We start from the raw sequence: 22,805 nt of genomic DNA on the forward strand, positions 1-22,805 counted from the left end.
GGAGCTGTCTGCACCTGCAAAAAATTACAACTAATTGCAGATGGTGGTGATACAGCTCCAAAGACCTCAAACAAAAAAAAGAGGTAAGTAGCAAAAAAAAGGTTACAGTTTTTTCAGTACTGATTAATCTATTATTCAGTCTGAGGGATCAGTTAATTATTAGTCTGCACAATGCAAAAATATAGTAAAAATTCATTCCAGTTCCCACAGTCCGAGGTGACTCCTTCAGGTTGCTTATTTTGTCTGACAGTCCAGATCTTAAAGACGTTCCATTTACAAGGATAGAAAGTAGCAATGGCAAATCCAACTGTTGGAGCTGAAAATGTTCATGTAAATGTGAAGTTTAATTGACAGTGTCGTTTCAAGGTTGCAGATTGATGCCCATCTGTGCACATTTTGTATCAGTTTAAATTCAGTATGAAAAGTATATTGATTTCTTGATTGCAAAAATATATAAGTATAAGTAATGATTGTTTAATGGAAGTGACCATTGCCATCTGGTGGTGTTGAGACATCATTACATTAACGTGGTGAAACTCATCAGGCTGAGTCGAGTAACACGGTACACTGTGTACATGAAAACCAAATTGTGTTTCCTGATCTAGTTTCCATGTTAATCCACCTGTGGCTGTTCCAAACCAAATAATAAGTTTTGGCTTAAAGTTCCCACTGCTATGAAAAAAAAAAATCTAACTGGGACACAGGCCAGATACTTTACTAATAAGAAGGTTTAGCTGCTTTTCTAAGGCACTATACCCACAAGGGTTAGGACATCTGTACCTTATACATTCAGTAAAGACTTTTTAGCGAGTTGTGTAACCCTTTTGGTAATAAAATATTAAAGACTATCCATTTTTAAGAGGTTAACATATGATATGGAATCTAACACCACAGAAGTACGTTTTTGCTGTCAATTAAACCTGATAAATGCCATGGTATCCTCTCAGTTTCAATTAATTTCAATTTAAAATAGTCATACAGAGTGTGAAGTTGTAGCCTGTACACCTTGCACTCCTTTAGCTTCTTTATCCCAAAGAGGTGCCGTTGACTCCCAGGTGTAAACTGAGAACGTGGCACTGTGAAAGAGAGACAAGCTCACAAAGGGTGAGAGAAACAGCCCAACAGATGCAGCGAATCCAAAACCACGGAGCAAAAGGCTTATTCTGATAATCCCATTTGAAAGAATTCAGGCAGATTGCTACAATTATGGCAATCCACTCTCAGATGTCTGACCTCGCTGAGAACACACAGCTTGTTTTTCCCTGCAGAGAACAGAGGTTACCGGTATTTTTAGTCTGGTTCCTACTGAAACTAGAACAAGTTTTACTTTACGGTGTGATGTGGTGCGGTGAGGTAATACCTGCACTGTGGAGATTCATCTAAACCTCAGCAACAAGAATAACCGCAGGCCTAAATAATGACTGAGTTGCACATTGTGCTACATTTACAGTCCAGAAACTTAAATGAGATTTTAGATTAAAAGTCTAAAGAACAAATCTAGTTTCTTTTTTACCTTAATCTAATTTACATTCTAACTGTGCAGCTCCATTTGCAGAGTGAGCCTGTGTGATGTGTTTTTCACAAACACTTCTTGCAGTGATGTTGTATTTGATTATATTATAGCCTATTGTGTGTTTTAAGGTGCTTCTGTGTCCAGCCCTGTATATAATATTCTCACACTTGTATGAATATGATTGACTTGCGTTGTTAAAGCTTTGTAGATTTCTTACAGTATACTTATGTTTTATATATTGTTATTAAAGCAGGTAGTAGTAGGTACCAACCTGTCTGAAAGGTGTCCTCTTACAGTGCTCATCAGGTCCACACTCACTGAACACTTTATTGGGAACACAGGCATATTTGTGTGATTATACAATCAACCAATCACGAGGCAGCAGTGCAATGTATTAGGTCAGGAGTTTCAGTTAATGTTCACAAAATGTGATCCAGTGACTTTGACCGTGGCATGATTGTTAGTGCCACATGGATTGGTTAGAGTGTTCCTCTTTTTTTTTTCCCCCACATACAACAGTCTCTAGAGTTTTTACTCAGAAAGGTGCAAATGACAAAACAAAAACAAAACAAACATCGAGTGAGCAGCAGTTGAGTGGGACAGAAATGCTTTGTTGAGAGGTCAGAGGATGGTCGAACACATGAGAAACGATGTGATGCAATCATGTCAACATGGACCAAGATCTCGCAGGAATGTTTGCATCTTGTGGAAGAATTGAGTCTGCTTTGAGAGCAACTGCCCAGAATTAGTGTGGTGTTCCTAATAAAGTGCTCAGTGAGTGTCTGTGTCTAAATGCCGCGGCACAGCCTGGACACTTTACGCACGGCTGGGTCTCCACCTCCTCCAGGTGCGTAGCTCTGACTCACCTGGGGAAGAGAGACTGGTACCAGTAAAACCAGACCACTAACTTCACTTCATGCCTGTCATCTCCAAGCAATCAGCTTCCCAGACAATGTCGATGCCTCGTAATTTAACATGGTCTGATTTACATTACGCGCAATGAACGTCACATGGGGTTTGCTGACGGTTTTGAGTGTGGTGTGCCACACAGAGTCGAGGTGCTCACCGACCTCTTATTATAAGAACTGCTGGATCCGACGCTTCCCGGGTATTTTCATCGACATCGAGGAGTCTCAGAGGAGAGGAGCGCAGCTTCTCAAGTATTACCAGGAGGAGACGGCGCTGAAATGCAGCCGCACCTGCTGCCTGACGAGGAACTGTGAGTAATGCTTCTTTACTAGAGGAGTAGACGCACAGATATTGAACTGTGCATTTCATTTGTAACTGTACACTATCCCTCCACTTTTCCTCCTACAGTTTCCTGTAATCTGGCCATATTTCACTATGATACTACTCAAGAAAACGTCAACTGCGTCCACCTGCACTGTCCAACACTGGAGAGCTGCATCCTCAGTCACAGAGGCAACGTTGTTTTGTACAATATCACAAAGGGTAAGTCACCACTGTCCAACCAGTAATAACATGCTGAAGGTTTTTTTTTCAGTACTCTAATTCAAATATATAGATATATATATATATTCCCTAAAATTGTATAATACAACACCTTATGTGCATATCAAATAAAACCAGAGCCTACTACACACTCGAGGTCTCTATTACTTTTGACTACAAGATGCATATCAGTTCTATATTACTACCTCTAGACCCTAGTTGTAGCGGGAAGTAAAGTAACTGGTACATTTAATGGATGACTTATGTACTATCTTGAGGTACTTGTAGTTGGCTTGAGTATTCCTATTATCTGCCCTTTTATACTTTTATTTCCACTGCATTTCAGAGGGAAATACTTTACTTTTCACTCCCCTACATTTATTTAACAACTACACTTATTGTTAGTTTGCAGATTGAAATTTTGCAAACAAAACACATGTTTTCATCCTATAAAATATCTTATTATCCAGCAGTTGTTAAAATTATCACAACTTTGACCAACTACAATTAAATGCTACTGACACACTAAAGCATCAGTGACAATGACATAATGATATATAATAGGGGTCGATTTTTTTCTGATACTTCAAGTAAATTTTTCTACAAATACTTTTACTTAATTGAGATTTATTGGTAGTACTTTCCCAGGTAAAGTAAGACCCACCACCCCTACTATTACTACTACTAGTAATAATAGCAAAAGCTGTTTTTAAGTCTTTAATTCATTTCTTTATTCAAAGTAAAAAACTCAATTTTTTTAGAAAAGTAAAAATTCATTTATTATTCATAATTAATATTCATGATAAAAATTAAAATGACACTCATAAATCTCTTCATGTCTCAGGGGTGGATCCTGACCTGCTGGTGTTTGGAAAATACTTCACCTCCAACGTGCGCGTGTTACCCCACCACTACAGTCGAGTCAACGCCTCAGAGCCGCTGCCCTCAGACAAACGCCAGTTCATACATCCACCTCCACCCGCTGTCCTGCCTCTGACCTCTGCACCGACCGTTAAACCCCCCACCACAACAAGCAGAGTGTTCACAACCGCTGCTGCCACTACGCTGCCGAGCACCAGTCAGCCTGCAACTGTTTCCACAACTACAGCCACATTTTCTTCCACTCCATCTGCTCCTCTGACAGTCCTGGGGAACCATGCACAAACAACAGCCCCAACCACCTCCTCCGTTTCTCCTGCGCCCAGCTTTACTACGCCTCCCTCATCCACAGCCACCACTCCTGTCTTTTCTACCACAACTGCACAGCCCTCCACATTCACCCCTATCCAGCGGCACATCACCACCTTCTCTCAATCAACCACCAGCCCTCCAGCCTCCACAGCCCTTATGGGTAACACAGAGAGCAGCAAGCAATACCCCAATGACACCGAGGGCAGCCTGGGGAGGAACCACACTGCAGGCGCTGAGGGAGGTCAGGGAGTCAGCGGGGAGGACACTTTAGGGGGGTTGGGACCTGGGTGGCACGTAGCCGCTCACACCTTGCTGGTTGCAGTGGCCATCTGTATCACAGTGCTGCTGAGCTGCTGTTGCTCCATCCTGCTGGTGGTGAGCTGGAGAGGTCAGAGGAAAAGGATGGGACGCTACCGACCATCATGGCGAGGGAAGAGAGGCTCCATGCGTCTCATAAAGTACGTGCTGGTCAGAGAGAGTTCCTGAAAGAGAAGCCAAGAGAAATAAACACTGAACCGACATTTCTCTTTTGTTTACAGCAACGTTTTAATGAATGAATCCAGGATGAAAAGACATTTGATAAGTCATTTTTACTGTTGTATTTTTCTAAAACACATTTTTACATACTGGTTTCTTCAAATAGCAAAGATATATCTTGATATTGCTTTATTTGAAACAGATAGGGATGGAAATGTAGTTGCTGTCAACGGATGCATTGATGCAGAAATACTGTATATTTAAACTGAACAGGCAGAGGTATTTTATGGCTTAGATGAGATTATCAAAACACCGTTACCATGATTTTGGTTTCACTTGTGACTTGATGACTTCTGACAGATGATCCAAATTCAGCCAATGTATTTGACCACAGCAATTTGCCTCGAGAAAGACGATATATAGTGTACATTTGGCTGACCTATATTTTGATGTGCTTCAATGAGTTTAAACTGATGTTGATGCCAAACCTCGAGGACATTTGCCAGCTGTCTGCACTGGTCTTAAGTGGGACTTGGGCGCTTCCAAGCAAAAAAAAAACAAAAAACAAAAACTGCTACAATTCAAGGTTTGTTCAGATTGTCAACAATGTGTTGTCCTTTGTGGAGCTGAAAGAGGAATCCTTTTTGCTTTGTGGCCTTCAGTGTTTAACCCTCCCACAGTTGAGGACATCTCAGTGCATTGGGTTTCTTCCGACCTAAAAGTGCACGGACCACAGACCAAAACTCTTTAAGAAGGGTGAGGCGCTTTTCAACAGCCTGCTGCTGAAAGCATCCTTTCACTGTGGTGCCGCTCCTCGCCCTGATAGTGACCAGAGTGGGATTGGAGCTGAAGCTGAGCCAGGAACCGACTGAAAGGAGCTTTTAAAAAAAATAATAAAAGCTTTACCCATCATGCACATGAACTTCCTACAACTTCAAGACAGAACACTGATTGACAATAGAATACATCAGACTTTTATTTCTGTATTAGACAAGAAGAAAGATCACACACCTGATATGACAGCAGATCTATTTTAGAAAATAAATACATTAGTTGTAGACTCATGAGGCTGTAATTATCTTCACTGATCTCTTGTTTGTGCTACTGGTATGTAGATGGAGTCCATTTATGTAGATCCCATTACAGGCCCCTGTTGCTCTTGGTCACTGTCTTCATGTAAATACATTTTTACATTAAGCCGGATCACAGGTTGAGTACTTTCTTGACAGCCTCCTTGTACTGAAGCATGGTGCTCTCGTTCTCTCCTTCGTTCTTCAGCCTTGTGACTGAGTCCTTATACTCCTGCACCTCACTTCTTCCCAGCAGCTGCTCTCGCACTTCCTCGTCTTCTCCTTCCCCGGCCGTTTTCATGCGCACTAGCATATCCAAGATATTCTTTTGGGACGGGCTGTCCTCCCAGCTATATTCTTCCATGTCTGCCACAGTCTTCTCCGCCTCCCAGGCTTCTGTTTTCTGAAGAATGAGAAAAACAGAGCATCTGTCAACTTTGCATGCAGATGGAACATTGACTCAACTTGACTGAAAACAGGGCTGTCCATAGCATTGGGTTTAAGAGCTGTGTATGTTTTATTATATACAGTTTTATTTTTATGTTATGTATTTGTAGGAACTTAAAGATATTAAGAAGCACGTTTATAGTATTCAATTGAGGTTCAAGCTAGGCCTCTAGCTTGGAACACAGTATGGCAGCAGATGTAAAATATGAGGGTCCTTGGTCACCCCTCACCCCGTCTTTGATGCTCCTCTCACAGAGATAGTATTTCTCCATATGTAGCGCTCTGTCTGCTGCCTGTCTAGCTGTCATCACATTCCCTGGAGAACAATAGGCTCCAGTGTGCAGCAGCTTAAAGCAGGGCAGCGACAGAGCCTCAGCTCTGCAGCTCTCCAGGTGTTTGAGGTTAATGACCATCATTACTGTTATACATATCTGATCCACAGAACATCCCATCTGGATCGAGTCCAGGTCCTAGTGAGTTGGTATCTATACTTGGGGATAGATCAATAGCTTTCTTTGAAATCATGAAAACTTACTGAGCTGAGCAGTTTCGGTTTTAGATCAAAACATTTGCAGTGTGTCTCGCTGAAATGAAGGATCTGCATTATCCTCTCACAATGAGGTTATAACATTTGATTTTACGAGGGAAATCCATTCATCAAAGTAGTTTGGTCATTAGACATGATATCTGATAATGTGGCAGGAGACAAATAGCCACCTGTTTTCTCAGTTGAGTTTATGTACCTGTCAAATAGCGTTTTGATTTTCAGTTGGGGGGGAAAAGGGACAGGTGTTAGGCACGAAGGCCTCTAGTGGTAAACGTCCCCCCACGATAAGAGGCAGCTTTGAGCAGTCAGCCCCAGCACTGGCCTGGATTAGCACACACTGGAATTAGCAGGGAAGCTCCGTCTCTCTTAGTGGGGAAATAAAATCACCTCGGTGGCTGCGAACAATCGGTCTCTTTGTGGGATAGCATTACGACCTGAACGCTACGCCACTCTCACAGCTTCCACAAGCCTGCTGGACAAGCACTGTGCCTTCCATTGTGTGTCCAAAAGGGCAGCGGACAGTGTTCTGCCTCCTGGCTCGGACACCTTTCCCAACTGAGAGATTTTCTTTTAATGTGACTAAGCCGTGATGGGAAAAGCTCCTAAAGGCAGAGGTTGCACAATAGGAGGAGTCATTTTCTTTTATGTGGCTGGCTGCACATTCATGCGATCAGCACCTGGGCTAATGACCCGGTGGCAGACTTCTCTGATGTGGCATGGTTGGCTTAATGCAAATGAGTATCAGGGTCAACACCTGATAGGGGGAGTCTGTTTTCTCCTTATCTGTGGGGAAATGTCAGCTGGACAATGCTGCTGTTTGCCATCCTTTTGCCCATTCAACTCCGATACCTCCCTAATGGGCTCAGTCTCTCAGATCGCAGAGCAAGATGGACAAGAATTCCCCTGGTAAAAGGTACTGTGCCATGGCGCTAGCAGGACGTAAATATCACCAACGATGCAGATGAAGGAATAAAAATATTTCACAAAATTGCCCTAAAAAAATGCAGAAATGCACTGATGCTAACACCACCCTTAAACATTACAGCTTGGCCATGAATTACACTACAAAATACAGTTGCTGCAATACATGAGATCAGCCATTATCCTGCATCTGATCTCAAACGAACCTCTCAAAAAAGATAAACACACTGAAGGAAAGTGACAGCAGGTCATCAGTACAAGTAACGCCAGAGCGCAAACGGCATTTAAATGAATGGATACTTGTTGAAAGAGGATGAAAGGTCAGTAAACAAGAAGAGCGACTGAGGAGAAGGCCAAATTCACAGGAGACCGACAGACACAGCTGTCTGAGCTAAAACCTGGTAGAGCTGGTTAGGGGTCGGGTAGGGGCTGAAGATGGATCTGTTGAATGGCCTGGCTGAAACTGAGTGACATGTAGACTAAACTGGCATTTTGTTAATACTCGATTAATCTGTGACAATTGCTGCTTCTTAATTTTGGCGAGGAGCTTATTTTTCCCTCCCCGGTCACTCTTGGGTTGCATTTGTGTGCTCGCTCTTCAGTTAACACACAAAGTGGCGGACAGAGCTGAAGAAAAACAAATATTTCTTACTCACCCAAGACTCGTGGTAAAGGACAGTCAACAGGTACATGGCATAGTCGTAATTCTGTCGTCTCAGTGGGCAGCTTGTACAGAGAGGGAGGAAAAGACAAAAGGGTAATTGTTTTTTATTTCCTCACTTTATTATTATGTATACTAGACTATTACAGAAGCAGTGTCTACCTTTCAGTTTTGATGGTGAGGACATCAGTTTTTTTGCAGTATCTGTCCCCAACAAGTTTCAGCATTTTCTTGCGTGCATGGTCATCCAGATTCAAACTGGACAGCTTTACCTTTGTGGGCAATGACACCAAAGATTATCATTTGAGAAACACAAATAATGTGAAATCGTTTAAGCAGCAGTTTTCTACGTAAGCCTTTTGGGATGGATACATTATCAGAATGTAAAGATAAATAGACAAAAAGATTAGTGCACAAGTGATTTCATCGTAAACCGTCTCTCTCGGCTGTATCCCTATCTCTTTAAATACGCAAACAAAGAACAATGTTTGAATTTTTACCTGCAAAGAGCTTTCACTGTGTTGATTAAAATGCTATACTTTTTACAGATGAAATCACAGCATGTATGCTGTGTCCCAGAATAACCTCTAAGCCCCTTGCAGAGATGATAGATGGAAAACAACAGAGATTATTCCTTGATTACATTCGCTTTCATGGCTCTGATTTATGTAATTTATACAATGCAACAAAAGTGCATTTATAGGTAATACAAGGTTCATGTGTGCACGTGTTCTGTGTACTAGACCTTATGTACTGACAACACAAAGGTGAAATCCGTTGGAAGTGGCTCGACAAACATGCACAGAGACAGCATTAAAGTCTGTTTCCTTTTGAGCCACGTCTGTTTCCGGATCAATCCCTGCCACAGATTTTGTTTCTAACCCTGTCTAAATAAACATCAGAGTAACTAAAAGAAAACTTACTGTGTATGCTCCTCATTCAAACTCTGACTCAATTTTTATTAAAGTGAAAATGGGGGTTTGTTCCACTTATTCTGTACTTGGAACCTAACTGTGAGAGATTAGCTCTCCAATCTATCTCTCTGCTTAATCCACTAGGATTAATGTTTGAATAATTCCTACCTTGCTGATATAATCTAAGGCAAAGTGTCAGTGGAGCAGATGGCTGGTGATTAATGGTAAAAAATGACACATTTCCACCTTTTACAAAAGACAGTTTAAGTTCCTGAGTATCTGGGTTGTAAGACAGGGTTTCTTTTGACATGTTTTAGAGTGACAAAATCCATATGATGTAGCCAGATCCAAGAAACAGAAATATTATTCAGATATGGAAAACAATATATGCAACAGAGAACAATACTAAACTAAAAACTTTTTTTTGCCATAGTCCAGATGATGGACTTTTCAGCCACTAAGAAAATATTTTTTTGAAAAACAAGGTCAACACCTTGTTTATGACTGATGTGGAGAGTCTCTGAATTTAATTGCAATTTTCTAGGTCTGTTATATTGTTTGTAAACATATATCACTTTGTCTAAGTTGTCAGATGGATCTTTAGTGTGTTTCTTCTTTGTTATGGACTGTGGTTGTTACATGTTTTAAAGTGTTTACATGTATGACCCTGGTCTGTGGGGAGGATTGCATATCTGTGGATTAGTGGTGGTGTGTGTGTGTGTGTGTGTGGGGGGGGGGGGATTAAGAGGAATATTAAAATGTCTCAACAAATATGTCACTAGCAAAATGTTTTGGTACTTCTTTCTGTGAAAATATGAAACTATTAAAAAAAAACTAAGAATTAAGAAGTAAAACAAAACAACAACTGAGCCCCAGCACATGCTTATATGTAAAATAATTCTGCAGCACTAATCTCTGTAGACTTGATGGCAAAATTTCTTAGGTTTGAGGTCAACAGACAATGAGCGTCTCTCCAGGATAAGTCACAGGGACATGATGTCAGCCAGTGATTACGCATCTCTGTAAATCTCTAATTTCATTTTACATGTTGGGTTTCTCCACACTTGACTTCCTGTACATTGACAGAATCCATTTAAAAGTCAATATCATCAAGTAAAAAATTCAAGTTTCAATAGAAAAAAATGGTACAGCAGGGAAACTCACTTTTAGATGAACAACACGAGCTGAAGGGTTTCTGACAGACGGGCCAGCAGACACATAGTCGGTGCTTGTTACTTTAATGGGGAAGTGCTCATCACATTTGGCATCAGTGTCCAAGACAGACGGCCACTCTGTACAGAATGCTGATGGTATAGAAAGACAATTTAAATAACATTAAATAAGCCTGTATGTTTTTTTGTTTTTTTTACTTAAAAGTCCATAATATCATACTATAACTGCTGCTGACTAACGCCACAGCATACATAAAATGAAGAACTTACGTTTCAGAGCTTCACAGTGTTTCTTTATGGCTGCTGGTGTCAAATGCAGAAAGTTTGGTATCTGAAAGAGAATGGGACAGAAGCATGAATATATGCAGCAGCTTTAACATCTGAGAATCAATCCCAGAAAGCGTAAGCAAAACACACTGCAGCAGTCCACAAAAATTATTTAATGCTGGCTTTCAGAGTTTACTGTTTTTAAAAGGGCAAGCTAACCAAAAATCTATCCTTTTCATCCTTTGAATAAAGGATATTATATAATACATACGGTTATATAATAGATTCTATTCTATAACAACGTCAAAAGAAACTTGTCATAAGTCCCATTATTGGCTTGTGTATGGACAAAAGCACAACATCTATGAGTTATGATTAAAAAAAAACAAAACAATGTACATATATTTCATGCAAATATATGTAGTGATGCACAGCGGTTTAGCCCGTCGTAGCAGAGTGAATGACTGACACTAATACAGTTAGTCTGCACGGCACAGTTCCAGCTGTTGCGGGTGAGAGTAGTGGATCTGCAAGTGGCTCAAGTCCAGATGGAGCAGCTGGTGTTTGGATACAGCAGCTCAGTAATCCGAGCACAGAGACACGGCCATCAGAGCCATGCAGCAGAGCAAAGAGCGCTCCCTGGCTTGCTGGTTACAATGAATGCTAGGAGGTAAATGCTAAGATATACAGATGGTTCACCGACAGATAAAGCCCACAGTCAACTACAGAAGAACGTAATCACTTTGAACAATGTGCAAATAGCCCTACAATTTAATTCAATGGATGCACAGCATCCTAATACACAAGCATTTGTAGTCCTAACGAGTACTTAGTGCACATTTCTCATTGTTATTTGAGTAGGTAATCACCTGTTTTTCTTGTTTCTTCTTTAATCTCTAAAACTGTAACCAGCCCTGTCTGTTCACCATTAATCCTCATCATATGGTCCAAAGTAACTTATGAGGTCTGACCTTGATTAACTCCAGGTTGCCTTGCTTCTCTGGAGGAACGCCTCCCTTCACAGGGTAGCCCATTCTCACAGGTAGGGGGACAGCATTCAGTTTAAAGGGTGCTGCTGCTGGATAAACTGCAGTCCAGTCCTGATCCACCGGCATCTTTTCTGTCCTGGGCTCCCCTACCTGGTCCCCCAAAGCACGGATGAAAGAGACAGCTTTATCAATGGCAAACTCCATTTATGTATAACATTATCCGTTCCAGTCATTTTATGAAATGTCATAATCAGTTTCCCGTTTCATCAGAAAATGTGTGCATCTTGTTATATTTACCCTTAAAAACAGACACAAATACAGTACACTTACCTCTCTCCTGGCTTTTCTGGTGAAGGTTCCTCTACCGCCTTTATTAGGAGGGCCTAAAATTGATAACAATACCAATTTAGCCACACAAACACTTTTTTTTTATGTGAAAATGTCATAGCATTTAATTTCATACTGCTAACACTGCCATAAGACAAAGGACACCTTTATCACCACACAAATACTATACATCAAGTGCAGTTTTTGTATTTATTATATTTATTTTGTTTGTGATTATTTGTACATTCAACAATACACTTACTGATACACAATGTATGTATGGTGTATCGACAGGTGTCTACTGTATAATGTAGTACCTCTGTTTAATTGATGGAAAATAAGTTGATTTTTTTGTCATTAAACTGTCATCAAGTTAGTTTTCACACTACCTCTTATTCCATCTTTTTAATCAAGAGCATTTGAGAGAAATCAGTGAATTTGATGCCATCACCTTGAGTTTTAAAACTGTAATCGATTATAATGTTTTTCCTCAAACAAACAAACGATTAGACAAGAGAATAAACATAAGATTAATTGATATTAAACTAGTCCAAGTCTGGGAAGACACTTTATTGCTGCATCCCTGTCAAAGGACAGGAGGTGGCTAACAGCATTTCAGTTAGCTTAGCGTGCAGCTGCTATTCAGGTAGCGTGAACTATTGTACAACGACAATAAAACTCACCTGCATTTCCAGCAGAAGAATCTGTGGACACCGCCGTGGCGTACGTGACCCTGCTAATTGATTTGTGAAGTCCGAGACCACGAACATTTATTCGACCTAGGCACAGAAGTGCCTTGCTTGTGTGTGAAGCCATGTTTTCCCAATGACTGCGGAAACCTAGCTACCTCATTGGACGCTGCTCTGTGTCGTTGCTATGCGCCTGCGCGGTCGCCATATTGGAACGTTCAAGATCCCCCGGTAAACAAATAGAGAGAGGCAAACTACAAATTAGACTGTAGGTCAATAAATTCTGAACGATTTTCATCAAATTTTGTTTGTTGTACACGTCATAAATTGTGTGAATAAAGTTAATTTACTGGATGCGGATCTAATCAGCTATATTATATTAAATGGATTTTGGATTGACAAACTTAACACCTGCTACATATTTACAGAGTGGATATTAGTAACGGGTAAGTTATGTTTGATGAATGAAAAAATACACAAAGAACGAACAGAGAATAATATTTTATCTGTGTTTTCTGTACAGTTTTCTTAGATAAGTTAACGCTATAAAGTTAGTCGTGGTTAGGGAGTTTATTGTGTCGATGATACTGACATGCTAACGTAACCATTATTCATTTTAAAGTTAGCGTTAATGCGGGTTTATCCACGTTTTTGTTTTGATAATGCGCGGGAATCAGCCTGGGTTCCTTACGTGTACGTAAGTTAACGTTAACGTTCATTTTAAGTTAATTTAGAATGTGGTGTTAACTACTAGCTGTTAGCTTGTTAACTTTAGTTATACTCTAGATGTGATATAAGCATCACAAGAATAATGAATGAACATGCTTCATTTGAATGACAACGGGTGAACGCTCATGTCTCTGAGGGGTCTATATACCTCATGTCATTGCTTTATTTTGCGAAATCACAGTCGTTTCTATATATTGTTAAATGGATGTCAGTATGGAGTCTGTATGAGCAAACAGATAGATTCAGTGACAATATGCTGACAGTAAAAGGGCTGCTTGTGATATTTATTTAGACTTCCTAATTCCTGCTCCCCATTGGGCCCATATCTATCAACATCTGCTGTAAAAACATTGCCTATCTATAATGTATAAAAACACTAACATGATTTGACTGATCCAACCAGACTGGTAAAGACAACCTGTCTCGACAGCACAGGTCTGCACCCATGAAGTAAGAGCTGCTCAGACAAGTTGCCCTCACTGTAGTCAAGGTGGAGGGGACAACTCAGACAAAACAGGTGTCTGGAGAATATATTCTGCATTTTGGAAAATACAAGGAGATGTTCCGCTTGCTCCTTGAGAATGATAGGGGGTAAACCATCTACCTAATCAAGACTCAGCAAAAAGAGGAGGCTGCAGGAGTCTTTTTGGCAGAGGGGCACAGCAAGAACACTGTCATTGAGTCGTGAGTTATGTCCTCAGCTTTAAAGAAATCCAGTCTCTCCTTAACTATGACTTAAAAAAAGCCAGTTTCTACAACAGCAGCAGGATCAGAGGACGACCAGCTGGATGTTTCTGGCTCTCGTGCCAGCAACACCTGTGCGAGAGATTTGGGACAGCAGGGACATGCAGCCTTTGTACTTAAGTAAAGCTGTGTTCTAGGAACAAAGATGCACAAGCTACAAAAATACCTGCTTAAGAAGCAGCACCATCTTTGTCTCCTCTCTGATGACGCATGCCTCACATGCACCTGCTAAAGCCACATGTGAGTCTTGTTTTTATTTTTTTTCTCAAAAAGGTAAGCACACTGATGTGGAAGCCAGAGTATTTTAGTATACCAAAGGGGGAAACTTATAAGATAATTTCAGTGGTGACTTTATTCATACAAACCTAAGTACTAGTGAAGACATATTTTTTAGACTGTTGTAATACTTTTGTGTGTGCCTCACAGTAATGGATGAAGATGAAGAGCTGGACAGAGCGATGCTGAGTCTCTCTCCTACCAAGCAATATCTGCAGAGCTGTGGGTAAACATTTCTTGTCCTTATTTTCATTCAAAAATCTTTTACAATTTATGATGCTATGGTGTGAAAATGATCCCACCAGGTAATAAACTCTAATCCTAACAAAACTGGTATTACCTATTACTATACAGTTTTAGATAATATACATAGTAAAGAAAAGTGAAATTAGCTAACACTATGGAACCAAATAAATAAGAAATGAATAAACAAACAGAGCCTCCCACATTGTAGCATAATGAAAGATAAACAGCAAAAGTCATCAGGCTTTTCAAAATGAAAAAAAGAAAATTAAAACTAAATTGGCAATTATTGAGTGCGACAGTGCTTTACATGACAATCAATTAAATGTGGCAAATAAGAACGAATAAATCTGGCCTCTTTGACACTTGTTGGGAAGGATATCACATGTCAAACTACGTCACCTTACAATTGCGTATTTAAAAAAAAAATTTTTTTTAAGAGGTAAAAGGTGATGAAAAAGTGAGGCTCTATATTCTCATGAACTGCTGTGTTGTCTTAAATGATCATTTCTGCCCTGTGGTTTTCACAGCCACTAAATTTGAACTGTAATCACCCAGTCAGTAAAGAAGCAGGGGCAGGCCACACCAATGGATCACTGATTGTTGTTTAGGTAGCCTGAAGAGTTTTATTTTATTCCCCTTCCAAATTTACTGATTAGGCAATGTCATGGAAAAACAAGTAAATAAGCACTCTAGTATGAACTGATGGGTTGCTCACCATGGTGGTAGTACAGAGTGGATGGTGTAGTAGTGAAGACACAGGGCTAGAAATGGGCAGGTTGCGGGTTTGTGTCTCTATTCGGTTGCTGCTATATGGAGAAGGCTTTACTGCAGTTTGTTCATTTACAATTTGCCAACCTGTACTGATATTTTGCCTGGTCCTTTCTTGGTAAAACTGATGAGTCTACATGCACTTTGCCTTTGCCATCTGTAGTCAGCAGTTCAGATAGGCGAAATCCTGCTTCGGTCCGAGTAATGCAACGGCAAGGTTTTGTAATAAACCTCAGTCAACTGTGCTGTTGTCACTTGCACAGTAAAAAATTAAATAAACACTTTGGTATTTTCATCTTACTTATTGTACACATTACATTTTTGGGTTGTACACTACCCTATGAAGCCTATGAAGCTAACATTAGCCTTGTTATGCAGTGTATCCATGCTACTTAAACACTTGCAGATGCAGCTGCTGCACAGATTGAAATATAAAAACAATGTCAGATTGTAGAAGTTAGACTATCACTGTGAAGGTGATAAGCTGAGATGTCCCCTCCCTGGCCCAGTTAAATGCATAGTGTGTGTGAGTCAGGAGGAATTGTGGTGCTATAAATGTTTCTGTGTAACGGTAGACGCTCCAGCAGCTCAGTGATGTATGATCTGAGCTGATTCGTTAAAATCCCTCTTTTCCCTCTCCTGTAGTGATGAAGTGGTCATCCTGCTCCCTGACTGTGCAGCTCCTCCCTGCAGCAGTAACGCCGAGCCTCTCATCTCAACAGGACATATCCTCAGTCACCCCACTGCAAAAAACACTCAGCATTTACAACTGTCTTTCTAAACATGTTTCATCTTTCAGTCCAAGTTTGTCCATCATTTAGCAGGTAACCAATGAATTGTATCCTTTTACAGCATGGTAATACTACAGTGTTAGACATCTCATGGTCTAAGTCTAGTTCAAAAGCAGCTGCTTTTATCCAGTTAAAAGTTAAATTAGAAACATTTAATAGCATTCAGTTTAGTCTGCCCAGACGTGTATGACTCTTGGTGAGTGTTACTAGCCAGGTAGTTGCAGACCAAAGCCCCATTTCCTAAAACCTGAGACAATCTTAGTCTGATCATAACTTCATGGTCTAAGATCATTTTAGCCCCAAGATGAGACTAATGTTGGGATGGGATTAATGTTGCAAATTATTTTGTGTCACACACAGGAATTATGTCTTGCAGTAAATGTGTTTAATTCTAAACAATCTGAGGCAATAATCCTCTTAAACATCTCATCATATGCTTCTGCCATATACTCAACAGTATGTGCAACAGCATATTCAAGTAATTAACAGCAGAGGATCAACTTATTTATGTATTTAAGAAATCCACTCCTGGTAATATGTTGCTAAAGCCTGGTTAAATCATCCTCATTTCATCACTTCTGGGATATGACCGTAAAGAATTAGTACAATCATGCATTACGAAACACAAAGAGCACATTGAGTCCTCAGTTAATCTTCAGGTCTCTGGAAACTTTGGGCAAAAAAAGAAGTCAACTGTATTTATCTTTTTCACAGCATATTTGTGGTCAGCATCCAAACAAGTATAAGAGAATAATGCCAAGGTCAAAAAGCCTACATTACATTTACAAATACAAATAAAAGGTTACTTTTAAAAAAAAGTTATTTTTTTTTAACCAAACAATAATAACACATTGCTGCTAAACACAGACTAATGTGTTATTTAAATATGTATATATAAATATATTTTTGTGTATTATTATTTGTATCTTGGAGGCCATAGTATTTCTTTCAGGGGCAGAGAATAACAACTGTTGTTCCCACAGAAAAAAACATTTGAGAGATTTGTCAGTTTTAAAGGTAGTGTTAAGTTTTCCAAGTAAGTATTTTAAAGCCATTGCAGTTCTTGTAATATGCTGAACAAAAGAAATGGTATGTTGTTGAGTGAATAATAATAAATAAAATAGAAGAATAATGAGTGGTGGTGTAATTTAAGTTTGTATTCTGAAATATTGTCATAATGTTGCTACAGGCAACTGCTGCAAAATTTCACCATTTCAAAGTGATTTTAAAGTATGCAGACAAATCTTATACTTCAACAAGAACATTATCTTCTTTTTACAGTTATTTTTTTAATGAATTACACAATGTAAAAGTAAAGTTAATGTACAATTGGAGAATGCATTCATTTTGACAGTTTGTTAATGTGTTTGGAAAAAAAAATTGACAGATTTCCTTCACAACACTGGCCTTTAGCAGAGTGAAATGATGATGTTTTTTGTGTTTTATGTGAAAATGGTCATATCTATTTTTTATCAAGTCTTAACATTATGCATAATTGGGGGTGTGGCCGCTTTAAGTGACAGGTGGTTGCCTTCACAGTTGATTAGCCCAGTGCCTAGCTGTTAGCTGCCTGCTCGGTGTTACCTCATCTAAGCTAATTCGAATCACTGAACGTGACCTTTCGGCAAATTCAATTTATAAAACTGTGAGCATAGGGTGAGGGTCTGGTCTATTCAAAATTAATCAGATATCAGCTCTCTTGATGATATTCACTTAGGTAATGATTATATCTTCAAGCCCTCAAAAATGTATATGAATTTCAACTGGATAATATGAATAATCTATTTCTTGGACAAAAAAAGGGGTGGAGCGTCATTCTGGTGTGCTCTTGCAGTGTTACACCTATGAAATGAGGTATCTAAAAAAAAATATATGTGCTAACCTGGCCTACATCCTCAGCTGCCAAAACATCATGTATGGAGAGGCAGGAAAGTAAATCAGAAACCCATAGTTAGACAGGAAACCAAGACAGCTCCCTTTGGAGAGTACTGTGATTCAGATGGCTGGAATGGGATTTATATGTCTCCACACTACCTGACTCACTGTCTACTACATAACTACCAGCACCAGGAGGGAGCCATCAAAAAAAACTGCTGCAGGGTGCTTTCGGACAGGCTCTCCGCTCTGACCACAGTTTCCTGGAAGGTCACCTTTTCATCTGGGACCATGTCATCATATGCAGTGATGAATGAAAACTGGATGATCCTTTCATGGATGATGGTGCAATCTGAGATACAGAAGTCACTGAAGCCTCGGTACAAGGGACTTGCTAGCCGCTAAATCACTGAAGATGGAGAGGGCCCAATAGTAGTGGTTTGACAGGTAACCCTAACCCTCCAATAACTACAATTTACATTACTTTTCATATTCCATATTGAATTCATGTTACACACAAAAATATTTCATCATTTTTAGTGATTGATATGACTGCGTTGACATTCATGGGTGTACTTTTTTCTTCATGTTTTCTTTCAGGGATTGCTATGCAGCATTTAAGGTGGAAGAATCTCTTGCAGGAGGGGATCTGAACTGGGATGCTTGAACTAGTGATGCCATTGATGCGGAGTCCACCTCTGGTAATCTGCTTAACACGTGTATCAAAATCCCAATACAACACAGACATTGTATGAGGCAGTTCCTCTGTGAGTGTGTGTCAGAGCATCGTCTCCCCTGTACAGTTCTTTTGTCCAGTTCCTGTCTGCAGCCTTTTCTGTGGTGGATCAGGAAGACCAGCATTGGTTTTAAAGATGCCAATACCCTGCGCCATTGAACCTCTTTTATTCGTGCACTTCTGCCTTGCTCAAAACCAAAATGATGTTCCTCTCTCTAATCCCTCTATGATGAAGGCATGGCAGATTCAGTGGGTTTACATCCTGTGTGGTTGCCTTAGTGATCCTAAGGTGGAAGGTGGGATCTTGTACAGGCATGGAGGAATGGTGCAGCTGAACCATGTTCAGGGTAAAGGAGCTGAAGTTCCTGTTTGGATCCCCATCAGAGAGACGTCTCAGCATGAAGGTTACTACTTCCATCAGGCTCAGTGAGTCACTAGAACAAGGGCTTCCTCAGAGCTGTTTCAAACTCAAGGGATGACAGGGGTGGTGAGGTAGAATTACCATGTCTGGTGGATCTGAAGCAGCCAGGTGTTTGACTTCCAGCTATCTTTCAGCTTTGATTCTAGACCTCAATGCAGTCTTGGAATAGGCACTGGGGGGTGAGAAGTATCCTGCTCTTCATCTTTCTAGCAGAGGCACTGTAGAGAAGTTTGGTCTGGAATATGTTCAGCCTGGTTGCCATCAAGTTCCTGTAGACTGGTTTAAGCACAGGACCAGGACAGGCGTTTACCTGAGTCCACATCCCTGAAGCAGCCACCTGCACCCCCTTCCTCAGTCAACCTCCATGGCTCCAACCAAGCTGTTTCAATTTCCCTCATGCCATCCTGCAGCTCTTGAGCCTCAGACCAAGCAAAGTAAATATTTGACATGCTAAACATTCAGGACTATTCCAGTCCCATACAATTTTCTGTCAAAGGACCAACAAGACCTGTACCTGTTCTAATTTCCTATATATTGTAGATTTTATTTTTGTGTTTGTGTCTGTGTGTCTTGTACACCCCAAGACACATGATAACTGGCCTGGATAGTAGTGACCAGTATACAATGTGACAAATATTGTAGATCTCAAATATGATATTTTCAGCTTTATTAGTTCACGTTAGGCACTGAAGCATACAATAGTGTAATATAGCTTTTTAGATCCACCCCAGTAATTGAATTTAACTCCAACAAGTAACCAGTCTCATGTTCAGTTCTACATGGGAACCAGTGAGGGGTCAAATGGTAAGCAGAGCAAAGGGTTTGACTTGGTGCGGAGTGAGTGAATGTTTAGTGCCTCCTGCAGGTGAACAGGTCACAGCTCGTCAAGGCAGAATTACTGACCGGATAAAGGGGTCAACTGCACAGAGGTCATAGACTTCCAGGGGGGCCCGGGAAAGCACCAGGTTTACTCAATATCATTTGGGGTTCTATAAGTTCATAATTGAAATTGAGTTGGAAATTTGTACCACAGGTACAATATCAACAATATCGAGCCCTGCGTCGCCCATCTCATGTCCATTCTCTTGTCAGAATCTAGTTTTGAGCCCTGAATCGTTTTAGATTATATTGTATATTATATATTTATTGTACATAATATACATTATGTTTATTATAAATCACTTTGTGATTATTAAATTGATTTGCGTTTTATTAAATTGCATTTTTTTTCTTTCTAAAGTAATTAACACACAGAAAGCCTTGGTTAAAACACAAACATGTTGAATTTATTGGCACAGAAAACTTAAATAATTAATCATTTATCGAATTTGTTGCTGAGTCAACTAATAAATGAGTCAACAAATCATCTTAGCTAGAGCATGATTTAATTAAGATAAGATGATAAAACTGGAAGATGGGATATCATTCAGAATACTTTAATAAATAAGTATAGAAAAAATATTGAAGAATTAATGGCAACAACCCTTCATCTTTATTTACACTAGTGTATTATCTGTATCCACATGTGACCAGCGGATGTCCCTCTGCCAGCTGCTGCTTTTTGAAAATGTGGTACGTTCAAATACCCTCGTAAAAACTTTTTTTTCGGTGTTTCAAACAAACATTGCCCTATGGCTATAGCCTTTCGCACGAAAACACTCCCACAGTAGCCTAACAGCAAGAATGAGGCATAAGCAAGGTCTTTTTTTCCGGCTTGAACCGGTTTCAACACACTTAAGGATAAGGTAAGGTATGGAAGGTGTGTAACTGTTCTGTATTAATATTATTACAGTAACAATAGGCCGATTAGCATACACAGTTCATTATATTTTAAGTAATGGTGGGGATATTGGAAGTGTTACAGAGATAAAAATGGCATGAACTGAACCTATAGCCTAAAAAGAGCAGAGTCTGCATGTGGGATAAATCTGCATAGGAGTTTGTCTTATTTTTTGTGTTGTGATTTTCCAGCAGCCTGCTTGTACAGAAACTTCCTAACATAGATGGTTTCAGGTGGGGATAAAACTACTTGGTGTTGTTTACTCTATCAAGTACATTACATTACATTAAGTAGCTACAATAATAGAATATTGTCAGGATACCACTTTGCTGTTTACTTATGTTGTGATTAAAAATTTTCCGTTACCCTTGAACGCAGCATTTGTCCAGGCACAAGCTGCGATGCACTTCAAAGGGACAGGTCCTGCAGGCAGCAGCCGATTGAAGACTTGTGCTTACACTGTGTGTTACCTGTTTTTGAGCGCTGGAAGATAATTTCTAACTTATGTAATTAAGTTTTTTCTTTTGCCTATGACTGGATCTTGTTTTCATAAAAAGCAAAAACAACGAACTTGTTGCCTGGCTTCAGAGATAATTGCATATTATTTTGCGCCGATAACAACTTGAGATGTGTTTTTGGAGACAGGTAAGATTTGACACAGTGGTTTGACATATACATTTTTTTTGTTTAGTTGTTTAAGGTCTAACAGTGAACAGCAGCGTACAGCATTAATTGATGCAAATATTGACTTAACATTTGCGTAATTTTGCAGCTTCATTAAACATGCAGTTTTTTTTTTTTTTTTGTTTTGTTTTACTGATTTCTGGAGTTCAGTTTAGCAGATGAAAAGGAGGAAAAGTGATTTTTTTTTTGTTAAGGAACGCAATCTAAAGGTTTTTAATTTATTTTAGCCCACATGCGGTTATTTAATTTGAGTTATGGGCCCCCTGCCAGGGTCGGTTCAGTTTAACGGAAAGTCACACAATAAGCTGTAACTGTAGAGTCCCACAGCAGCCTGTGCATACATGACAGTTCATTGTGTGTCTCATGACTGTGGTTTTAAAGGTAGAAACTCTATCTACGGGGGTACTGCAGCGCATGTGGCTCTTGTCATCAGTCCATCCGTAGTTGAGGACAGATATGGACGGGGCTGGCTGCCTCCAATTAGCCTGCCTCTCTTGTCCCATGAGACTATTTTCCGATCCATTTAGGTAACATCCGGCCATGTATCACACTACCTGGCTTGGTGTCTTTCCACAGAAGACACTAAACCAACTACTTACCTTTGATACACTAATTAAGTGAATTTAAAAGCCAAAGGACATGGATATGGACATTGCAGATGGAAAATGTTTTTTTCAAGTTGTCATGCTGCCCAGACTTTGTTACATTCTCAGTTCATTGCCATTTGCAGATGTACTGTAAGTCGTTTATATTACACCCAATATTTAGGATGTGCCTGATTTGCAGCTTTGCACAATTTGCACAGTAAACTACCTTCTTCTCTGTATCTGCTGTGCATCCTCGCCTCTTTCCGTCAGTATACATTTAATTAGTGAACTCAGTAATGGCTCATAATCCCATGGACTCATATTATTAAAATTCCACTTGTAGGTGAGGTTGTGACAGTTTAGGCTCATAATAATTAACTTGTAATGTTTTTTGTGGACACTTGAATTAGTGTGCATCCTTAAATAAGTGCTTGACTTTAACCTTGAGCTGACTGTGACTGTAAAGATCAAACAATTACTCACATGGCTCCAACTATCTACTGCTTTAATCAGTCTAATTTCTGTCTGGTT

General features: G+C 39.9%; 2 protein-coding genes across 2 annotated transcripts; one reads left to right on the plus strand and one right to left on the minus strand.

Moving 5' to 3' along the window:
* The first annotated feature begins 2,512 nt into the window (after positions 1 to 2,512).
* On the plus strand, positions 2,513 to 4,642 carry mansc4 (MANSC domain containing 4). Its single transcript, XM_022756457.1, has 3 exons — positions 2,513 to 2,732; positions 2,831 to 2,965; positions 3,810 to 4,642. Exons 1-3 carry the CDS (start codon positions 2,513 to 2,515, stop codon positions 4,640 to 4,642), a joined length of 1,188 nt encoding a protein of 395 aa, XP_022612178.1.
* A 942-nt stretch (positions 4,643 to 5,584) lies between these two features.
* mrps35 (mitochondrial ribosomal protein S35) lies at positions 5,585 to 12,772 on the minus strand. Its single transcript, XM_022756112.1, has 8 exons — positions 12,632 to 12,772; positions 11,952 to 12,004; positions 11,604 to 11,771; positions 10,636 to 10,696; positions 10,358 to 10,497; positions 8,442 to 8,551; positions 8,275 to 8,344; positions 5,585 to 6,106 (listed from the first exon to the last, which is right to left on the minus strand). The coding sequence occupies exons 1-8, from the start codon at positions 12,762 to 12,764 to the stop codon at positions 5,837 to 5,839; spliced, it is 1,005 nt and encodes a 334-aa protein (XP_022611833.1). The 5' UTR covers positions 12,765 to 12,772; the 3' UTR covers positions 5,585 to 5,836.
* Between the last annotated feature and the right edge of the window lie 10,033 nt (positions 12,773 to 22,805).

Source organism: Seriola dumerili, unplaced genomic scaffold, assembly GCF_002260705.1.
Source record: "Seriola dumerili isolate Sdu_G_001 unplaced genomic scaffold, Sdu_1.0 BDQW01000242.1, whole genome shotgun sequence".
In the NCBI taxonomy this organism is placed as follows: Eukaryota; Metazoa; Chordata; class Actinopteri; order Carangiformes; family Carangidae; genus Seriola; species Seriola dumerili.

Coding starts and splice junctions, on each gene's coding strand:
- mansc4 (XM_022756457.1), top strand. CDS start 2,513: ATGAACGTCACATGGGGTTTGCTGACGGTTTTGAGTGTGGTGTGCCAC. Junction 2,733..2,830: donor CTGCTGCCTGACGAGGAACT/GTGAGTAATGCT, acceptor TTCCTCCTACAG/TTTCCTGTAATCTGGCCATA. Junction 2,966..3,809: donor TTTGTACAATATCACAAAGG/GTAAGTCACCAC, acceptor TTCATGTCTCAG/GGGTGGATCCTGACCTGCTG.
- mrps35 (XM_022756112.1), bottom strand. CDS start 12,764: ATGGCTTCACACACAAGCAAGGCACTTCTGTGCCTAGGTCGAATAAAT. Junction 8,552..10,357: donor CTCGTGTTGTTCATCTAAAA/GTGAGTTTCCCT, acceptor TTGCCCACAAAG/GTAAAGCTGTCCAGTTTGAA. Junction 6,107..8,274: donor TCCTTTACCACGAGTCTTGG/GTGAGTAAGAAA, acceptor CTCATTCTTCAG/AAAACAGAAGCCTGGGAGGC.